This window comes from Semicossyphus pulcher, unplaced genomic scaffold (genome assembly GCF_022749685.1).
Source record: "Semicossyphus pulcher isolate SPU_LCO1_2020_fin unplaced genomic scaffold, fSemPul1.0.p SCAF_20, whole genome shotgun sequence".
Lineage (NCBI taxonomy): Eukaryota > Metazoa > Chordata > Actinopteri > Labriformes > Labridae > Semicossyphus > Semicossyphus pulcher.
Genome location: NW_027211694.1, coordinates 19,599,008 through 19,608,547, shown reverse-complemented (window position 1 = coordinate 19,608,547; position 9,540 = coordinate 19,599,008). Strand labels below are relative to the sequence as shown.

The following is a 9,540-nucleotide window of genomic DNA, read 5'->3' as shown; positions in this document are numbered from 1 at the left end:
TGGCCACAAGGCGGGGTGCCTAGGCCAGCACATAGAAGATCCTCACAGCTTTAGTGTCAGGCTCCGCATATCTGCAGTTTTGGGGGGTTTAAGATATTATCTCATCACTCCTCAATTTCTGCATGTAGAATAAATCAGCGAGGTGTGATGAGGTCGGAGCCTAGACGCCAAACAAGCTATGTTCTGCTGCAATAAACATTTCAAACTAAAACAACGTGAGTTGTTTGACTGAACTATAATTTTGTTCAAAAATTAATATATGATACGCCTAATGTTGCACTTTCAACCTGCGGAGGAGTCGTGCATGAGACAGCCATCACTCTGTCTGTCCGTCACTGTTAACAAGGACTCCCGTCTACAGTTCACAGGAGCCCAGTGCACCAGCTGGGCGTAAAAAATAGGTCTAATCTCTTACGTCAGACATAGCTATGACCAACTTCTTGATTGGAATTCATATGGAGTGCAGCAAGTCTAACTGGCGCCGATCGTAGCTGCGCCCGGTCTCATGATGTGCGTCCATGTGAACACTCGAAAAGCGGTGACTGTTACCAAGCAATGAAGATGAGGCAACATAAATAATTAAGCATGCAGTTGTCCAATGTACATTTTTCTTATCTCCCTCTTTTGTTTTTCAAAGGCCCTACTGGCACAAAATCTGAGCTCAATCAGCACCTGCAGGGCGGGGACAGCGCCGCATTTCTGTCCAACACATGCTGCAGCTGAGGGGAGAGCTCTTTAATTCTTTCCAACAGGACTTGTCTGACAGAACGAAACCTGTCGATCAACTTACTGCCTGATCACGGATGACACTCTCATTTTAACACCCTTTTATTTAAGTCTCATCTAAGTCTAACCAGTAAAAAACGGCAATTACCGGATAACGGAAACCCAGGTATTATTTTGTGGGCCGTATGGGAAGCTTTGGCAGGCCGGATGTGGCCCGCGGGCCGCCAGTTGACGATCACTGGACTAGAGGGAGAGACAGCGGCAATACTGTAATCATGCAGCGCAGTGATGACACCTATCTGTGTGTGTTTCTCATGCTCTGCCCCTGACTCAATAGGGTTGCGATCTGTCCTGTATTTCTGTGAACCAGCTTTATAAAGGATAAACTACATCTCCACATGCTGTAAATGAGATTATTATTAGGGTTGGGTATCGTTTGAATTTTTTGGATTCTGATTCTGCTTACTGATTCCGGTTCTTAACAATTCTCAAGTCAAGTCTTTGAAGAAAAAAACGTGCAAGGCCTCGCTCCTCTAAAGAAGAGGTCTTCACAGGTCCAAAATTTCGTGCCCGAACCCTAAGAGACCCGATATTGTGCGATCCGGAACCGAACCGGACATGTCTATCATTTGAAAGCTGGGACCCGAACTTTGCACAACCGAGAAATGCTGGACCCGACCCGAACCTATTCCGTGCACAGTTACTATAAAGTATAAGCTACCTCTCCACATGCTGTCATATGTCCATATGCTGTGTAGTTAATACATTTCACTGATAAACACAGAGATGTAGAGGTGCATCAGGCAATTTTATATCATGTCATCACTTCAGTCTGTACTCACCCGATCCCTCCCTCCCTCCCTCCCTCTGTGCTCTTGCGCAGCAACTCTACCCGTCTTTGTGCTGCGAGTCTGCTTCACATTTTTTTGTATTATAGTATGATGTGTTTTAAAGTCTTATTACGATGCATAATGGAATTGACCAACAGGAATTTCATTTCAGAATCATTTTGGGTCAACCACATCCTTGAAAATATTATATGTAGTAAAAAACAAATGCAGGATTCAAAGCCTCATTCAAATATTCAAGTGACCTGTTTTGAACCTGCACTTCAAAGAATTGGAATCGAGAATCGTTAAAGCCCCTGGAAACTCAGCTTGAAATAGCAAAAATGCATATATGATATCAGTTGTGAGTGTGTCATAAAGCATCCACAAAAATCTGAGTGCAAATAAACGTTCAGAACCACTAGAAAATCTAAAACAGCTCGTTTGGCTGTGTAGACAATTTCTCAGGACTGTGTAGGCGTGGCAGCTCCCATGTTGATTGACACCTGCCGGGGTCTGAGTTCTCATGGCAACTGTCAACACAACAATGGCGCATGGGAAAGCAGTGTTTCCTCTAGGATTTTTTTCAGCAGCAGGGTAGAGGGTGTTGTACCACCCAGGTGCCCATGTGCACATCATATCAAAACTATTGCTGTCAGGTGATTCAAAAAATTAATCTAATTAATTACAGGCTTTGTAATTAATTGATTTCAATGAATCTCATATATCAATGATTTCTGTGAGAAGCACATAACATGTAGACTTACCCTCTTTTTAGATGGTTATTTCTTACTTCCACACTTTAATTGTACTTTCTTCTTCACCTCATTAAGTTTTAATTCACAAACTACTTTAATCTGATCACTTTGCTTCAGTCCCCCAACACACCTGCACCTCCGCTCCCTGCACCACTACTGGCCCCGCTCAACCCCCCCGCCCCCGCTTCTGTCTGTCTCTCTGTCTGCTGTGTTGACTGTCTTCATCAGCAGTCTGTTTAATTAAGTCACAAAAGTTACATATTTTCTCTTTCGCAATTCAGTTCTCACAGCATGTGAGTCGCGTGTGCACGAGGGACGTTATTAATGACGGAGTGATCTAAACGATCGATCGTTACCAAATTACATCTCCTTTTATAAGCTTTATAAAGCGTGACAATCAATGTATTTACAGTAGGGACGTACGGAGTTAGACAGACAATATCTCCTCATTTCAGTATAATATTGTGCAGCTTGCTGGAGGGAGATCGCCAGGGAGCTGAAAGTTTGATACTGAGCGCACAGCTGATATGGGCACGTGGATTGTTTACATTGCGTATTAGAACTGCGTATGTATGCCGATGTCAGCGATGTGGAGCGGACCCTCTTTTGCTGTTAGAAACACTGCTGCTTCTCCAAGTCCGCCGCATTTAGAAAATAAAAGAATGACACGTTGTCATCTCAGGTGGTGGATGTGCACCCGGGGACAGCAGACACAGGCATGATGGGGAAAAAAGGCGATCATTAGGTAGGTAACTGCAACAGGTATGTGCAGAGATGTTCAAGGTATGTGGACACGAGTTAATGCAGACTCAGAGAGAGGGATTGATCGCGAGCCCAGAAGTGTTATTGCACCTGTGAGGGCGGGGCAACTGCTGTTGATTATTTCACGATTGGTTCGAGAAAATTTATGACGACATAAATATCTTCACTGACCACGCCCAATTTAACCCCAGCGTCAGGGAAGTTCACAAAGTAAGAATGGCAATAACTCCAGTTTGGATTGAAAGTCATTTCTAAAACTTCTAACATGCTTACAAGTATGTACATAAGACTTTAAATTGCATAGTGAGAAGGATTTTGTGGATTTGGGTTTCCAGGGGCTTTAAGAACCGGAATCGATAAGCAGAATCTGAAGCAGAATCGTTAAAATCAATACCCTAGCAAAACGATACCCAACCCTAGTGCTCATTGTACTCAGGTGCGCAGCAGTCAGAAGGAGGAGGGAGACCAGAGAAACAGGGAGAATGAGAACAGGGCAAAACCAAAACGGGCCACACGCAACAAGCATTCACCAGTGTTTTTTATGAAAGTCAAGTTAACTTGTAGCTGTCTTCAGCCCTGTTTCGTCACTTTTGTTCTCAACATCCACTGGTTAAAAATAGAATAAAATATTCATACCTACTTAGTTTATGTATGGACTGCTGAAGATAAATCTAGCACTTAGTAGAAACACAGGAGAACAAAAAAACTTTCAATTAAAGAAATGGATGTTTGCTTGAATTTCCCCAAACTCTCTCCTTGAACCTAAATCTAGCTGCCCTTTTTGGGGCATACGTAGGACAAGAGAATGTCAATCATATTCTTAATAATGGGAGGTTGTGGATGAAGGCTATGAGGCAGGTTGTGAGCCAGAGTCATCTCCCAGGCATCCACCAGACGAACCTCAAGTCCCTTGAACATGGCTCTGAGCACCTTGTTTTCCTGAAGCGAGTACCAGTCACTGTTGGTAAGCGTCTCGTAAAGCGTCAGAGCTTTAAGGTTTGGAGTCCTGATGACAACCAGTGTGCCTGGAGCCCTGTTCAGCAGACGCACCACTGCCCTGCGGATGCTCTGAAGCCGTCGGATGTAGAGCTCAACTGGGAAAGTACTGAAGTGAGACCAGATGCCAACAACTATGACAGTGTTGTCGCCACCAGTTACCCCATCTATTTCATTGGCAATGTAATGCAGCTTGCTGATTGGGACGTTGAGAAAACGAATAGGAGGACCGTGGCAGCGGTATGTTACCAAGAATTTGTTTGCATTGTCCAACATCATGAAAGGTCCTACTTGCTTAATGCTGTACAGGTTAAACTCCTTGGCATCTGAAAGTAGTACAGAGGGGAGAGGTTAAGCAGAGGTCTAAACAAAATAAAACTGTTTCCAGAAATCTCTGTGGATCAGCTACCTGGTAGGAAAGCATTGAGGTATTCAAACCACTGCCTGATGGTGGAGTCTCCATACAGGTGGACAATCTTGCCCTTCAGACACTGATTGACGGCAGAGGGGCTGTTGAATTGGCGAACTTTGATTCCACCTAGTGCTCTCCACACACCCTGGTAGTAATAGCCAGAAACTCCAGACTTCCCAATGCTTTCCTTGACCTCAGGTTGACCTGAGAGAAAAGGATGTGGGAAGAGTTATTTTATATTTTACTGAGAAGAAACATAACATAACGTGTTATCAGTATGTAGAGCGTCTGTGGATGCGTGTAAATGTAGATATGCAAAACAAAACTCCAGACGACAAAGGAACAGTGTCTTGCCACCGGCCCCATCAGATAACCAGAGAGAGACCGAGAGAGAGATCTTGGAGGTCTTTATCAGGCAGAGCGCACCGGGCCCACTTGCAACTCATGACGCTAATGAACCCTCCAAAGTGGACACACCTCTCCTGCAACACAGGCCACGTACACAACCAGCACCAAACAGAGACACCCAGTGGCCAGGTGGAGGGATCATCATATTGTATTAAAAATGCGATCGCAAGTGTGCCTCTCGGCCCAGCTACTGTGGCCATAAGGATAGAATCGGTATCGGAGGATGTGTCTCAACAAGTGCTCAAGGATTTAGACGTGTAAATGCTTCTCACTGCCATTTGACGAATCTTAGGAAGATTTCCTCATACTTTTGCCATTAAAGGGGAGGAGGAGAGGAGAGGACATCTATAATGAGTTCCAACAGTATGTGCATGACAACAACATACAACTGATGGCACGGTGAAGCACGTCAGTGACTTATTTACCTGCTGCCAGAGATCCGCTCCTTTTTGGAGTTACGGATTGAGCAGCACAAAGAACTGTCAGACGACATGTGGGATTTCTGACAGACCTGATGACCAAACTAAATGAGCTTAACTATGAACTGCAGAGTAAAGACAAGAAGGTGGTACACATGATAAGTGTCAGTTTCAATACTTTCAAAGCCAGAGTCGGTCTGTGGACCTCTCAGTTTAGAGATGTGAGACTGACACACTTCCCAAACTTAGAAAGACTGTCAAGGAATGTGAGAGAAGCTAAACATGAACAATTCTGTGGCCATTTGGATAAAGTGACATAAAGTGACAGCTGAATTTGATGGTGGTTTCAGGAAGTGCATGTCATGGAGGACGTTGTCAGATTCATCACAAATCTATTTCGTTCCGTTGACATCAACGCAGTGTCTGTGAAGTTGCAGGATGCATTTTACTTACCGAATGGAGAGGATATGTAAATATTTGAACTGCAAAGTGATATTAAATTGCCAGCCAGGGCAAAGCACAGCAACTTCTGGGAACTTGTGAGCAGGGAAAAAGACACCTTAATGACTGTGTGAGACTAGGTGTCTCTAACTATGAGCCCAACTACAGAGCGCTAGTTGTTGTAAAATAAATAAAGAAACGAGGCAGTATTATTCAGCACTTAAACGTGTGGACTTTTATTTCCTATATTTCTGAACGGTACATCTTGTTCTATATTTGGACACGAGAAGTGATCTTGGCTTGGAAAAGGTTGGTTACCACTGCACTGAAGCTAACATGAAAATGTTCATCATTTAAGCAGAACATTGGCAGTTGTTAACTTGTACTAAAAAGTTATAGCTCTTGAGCTGTGTTTTTATGGTTTTATGGGATATCATTATTCCGGAGCAACTAGATACACAGCTACTCTTTTCTGCCAACACTTTGCTCTGGCGTCAATACAGAGATAAGTTGTATGCAATTTTTCCACTGACACTTTTACTTTCATGGTCTTAAGCACATAAGGTTTTGAATTGTTATCATAGGTAATGGTGAAGGTAGGAAAGATCCTGTTTTACCTTTCCTTTGTGGCAAAACAGCGATGTTAGCAGGTCCTGAAGCCTGAATGAAGACTTTCATGTTGACACCCCTGAAGAAAAGCTCACATAATAAAGTATCCCATACACACATTCAATATGTAAAACCACCGTCATGTTATTAATCAAAAGAAAATTATTTAATATTCAATTATTCTGCTTCTTAGTTGGACTTTCAAGATTCGCTATCTACTTTGTTACTGACAGTCAACGAATTGATTCACAATATTTTGTTTGTTATTCTTACGCAAGTAAATATTATATACATATTTATTATAATTGAATATGTATATTCTCTCTCCTCCCTCACCTTTGGAAAAGCTTATCCTCTGTGGCCTTGAGTTTTCTGGTGAATCCTCCCTTCATGTGGTTAATCCTGTCATCACAGCTCAGCTTCTTTGGCTTGTAGCAGAACCAAGGCTCACCCGTATGGAGGTCTGTGAAGTTGCACAGCGGCTGCCTGGTTTCATGTAGGCAGACGTTACAGGTGGTAGTTTGAGAAATTGAGCCTGAGCGGAAGAGGCTCTTGAAGAAAATCCTATCAGGCTGTTCTTTGGTCAGCCTTCGCAGCACTGTGACAGCCTCACTAGGGTGAACCAGCGTCACCTGATAGTACAGAGAACAAGAGTTTTTACTCAGTCGTGTCAAGTTACCCGGCAGCTTACTTCATAGCGCAAATGTTTACTAATTAGCTACATGAAGCTAGCAACAGTTGTTAACGTGCTACTGACAGTTTTAAGGTGAGAAAAACTACAGCTGGTGATTAGAAATAAGAAGAAATAGCATAAATGTTTTTTGTTGCTGTTGTTTTTGAGTCAGTAGTGAGGAGCGAGGAGTTATCACAGTTATATTACAAACTGTCTGCCCAAGGCTAATTCATAGATTAGCAAACTAAATAGTTAAGCACAGAATGAAATTGTTGTGTATGAGCCACATTGGCACCGGTCGTGGCTGTAGTTTAATGGCAGTTACAACAGTCTGCCAGAAACAAGTGTTGAAAAAAATGGTTTTTCAGAGTTGTGATGTGCAGAGCACAATAAAGTAAAGTGTGTGAATTGGAGATGCGGTCCGCACGTTCTTAAACAAAACAGAAATGAACCTGGCACCCTCTTGTTAGCGAGTACAACTGGTCCTCTTACCACTACAGCCAGCCATTCTAAGTGACAAAAAACAATCCTGACATTTATGTACGGGCACCACAAATCAATCAGTGACAAACACTCGACTAGCTAACAAGCCAGGTAAAGCAAGTGCAGACACAGTTACCTGCTAGTGAGTGCTAACAGTTGAATAAAATTATACTAGATATTCACTCACCAAAAAAAATGGAGCAAGGACTTCTTGGGCAGTCATATAGTGCATTAACTACACAACTAGCCAATTAATTGATTGACAAAAATGAAAACAAGAATACTCTTAATTAAAGCCTAAATATTAAAACCCTGTTTTAAGTCTCTATAGTTTAAAGAAATATCCTCAAGAGTCTAAAAACATAAGAACCAAGCTGTAAACATGTTTATTTGGGTAGTAAAGTTGGGCATTTAACATGGAGATCAGTGGAGATTGGCTCACTATTAGAGGCAGCCTCCAGTGGTTATTAAAGGTACTGCAGTTTTTGGCACTTCCACAATGACTTAATTTATTGGTTCTGGAAGTTGACACTTGTTAGCAACAGTAAGTCAGTGGGGAGAGGTTTATATAACATATTTTAAACACCTATAGAACAATGACATTTAAAGAGATAGCCTTTAGCATTACCTCAACCTGTGCACTTCCTTCCCAGAGTAAAGAGAATACAGCAGAGTAGGAGCCATTGAGGTGATCCACCACTTGCCCAGCCACACCTGCTCCAAGTGTCTTGTTGTGCAACCGTGCAATTAAGACATCTCCTCCAGACTTCTTGGCTTGACCTTGGGAGTCATATATTTTGATCATAACCTCCAGCTGATCCCCTACATGCCACTGCCCCCCCTCCCTCTTCCCTGGGAGAATGGTGAAGGTGCTGTGGGCAGGATCACTTGTCTGATTCAGTGGAAGAGGAGCTGGCAAAAGTGGAGTTTCTGGCCAAGCAATCGAGTCTAATATGAGGCGTTCCTCTAGAGCGTCTGTAGAGGACAGTGGCTGGAAGGTGCAGAAGCCATGATGCTTCTGAGGATCAGTGGTAGCTCCCTGGAGGTTGATGGTGGAGATTTCTTCATACTTTAACTGGCAGGGGGTTGAGACAGAAAGATTGTGACAAAGATGCCTTAAACAAATGTAAGAAAAGCAAATGAACTAAATAAAACAAAAAGGGCAAGAAGGACATTTTTTTCTGCTCTACACAACTAAATGACACAATATTCATGGATGGTAACAATCGTTGATCTGTTAGTTGTAAGCTGCTGGAATTCACTCTTAAATAGTTCTTGTTCTTTTTAGGTCATGGCGCAAGTGCATTTAGGACCCGCTCCACTTTTGCTTGTTAAATGGCGCAAAATCTGGGCACACAGTAAAACACATATTTAGTCTCTTAATTAATCAAAGATGTATTTTGCGTACAACATTAATCATATATGTAGCGTGGTATCAGGATAGGCCTGATCCAGGCCTGACCTGGTCATTTGACCCCACCAGGAAGAGAGCTAGACCACTAGCTCTGTTCTGGGGACCAATAAATTAAAGATTGTGTCCACAGGGGAAACTTTATAACTCTTCGTCTGCAGGACCAACATTCCATAGACACCAGATGAAGGACGTCATCTGATAAACCATGGGATTACGGTCGGTTAATGTTTGTCTTAGTTGATTAGCTGTGGGGAAATAAGGAACCACATGCTTTGATCCAGGGACGGTGGATCAACAGAAACAACTCACACCCCAGAGCCCTGGGGAGCAGAAAGAGTTTTGGAAGAATCCATTTGTTCCCCCCCCCCCCCAAACACCCTTCTCTCTGCTGTACCTGCAGACAGGCAGGGGAAGGGGGGGTGAGACTGAGACAAAGGGATGTTGATTCAGTCAGGACATCTATTAATGAATGTAACAAAGTTGAGTGTCTGTGAATACATATATGCCCTACAAGTATATATGTATATATATATCTAATCCAATCTACATGGAAACAAAGAACCTCATGGAAGGGATCCTAGATTAAATGGTCCAAGAGCACTATATAACTGC

General features: G+C 42.9%; 1 protein-coding gene across 1 annotated transcript; it reads right to left on the bottom strand.

The window, feature by feature from the left end:
- Nucleotides 1-3,841: 3,841 nt before the first annotated feature.
- On the bottom strand, nt 3,842-8,514 carry LOC138599867 (NXPE family member 3-like). Its single transcript, XM_069671622.1, has 5 exons — nt 8,143-8,514; nt 6,695-6,990; nt 6,367-6,437; nt 4,479-4,685; nt 3,842-4,395 (listed from the first exon to the last, which is right to left on the bottom strand). The coding sequence occupies exons 1-5, from the start codon at nt 8,317-8,319 to the stop codon at nt 3,842-3,844; spliced, it is 1,305 nt and encodes a 434-aa protein (XP_069527723.1). The 5' UTR covers nt 8,320-8,514.
- Nucleotides 8,515-9,540: the final 1,026 nt, after the last annotated feature.

Coding starts and splice junctions, on each gene's coding strand:
- LOC138599867 (XM_069671622.1), bottom strand. CDS start 8,319: ATGATCAAAATATATGACTCCCAAGGTCAAGCCAAGAAGTCTGGAGGA. Junction 6,991..8,142: donor AAGGAAGTGCACAGGTTGAG/GTAATGCTAAAG, acceptor CTGTACTATCAG/GTGACGCTGGTTCACCCTAG. Junction 6,438..6,694: donor GAGGATAAGCTTTTCCAAAG/GTGAGGGAGGAG, acceptor GCTTTTCTTCAG/GGGTGTCAACATGAAAGTCT.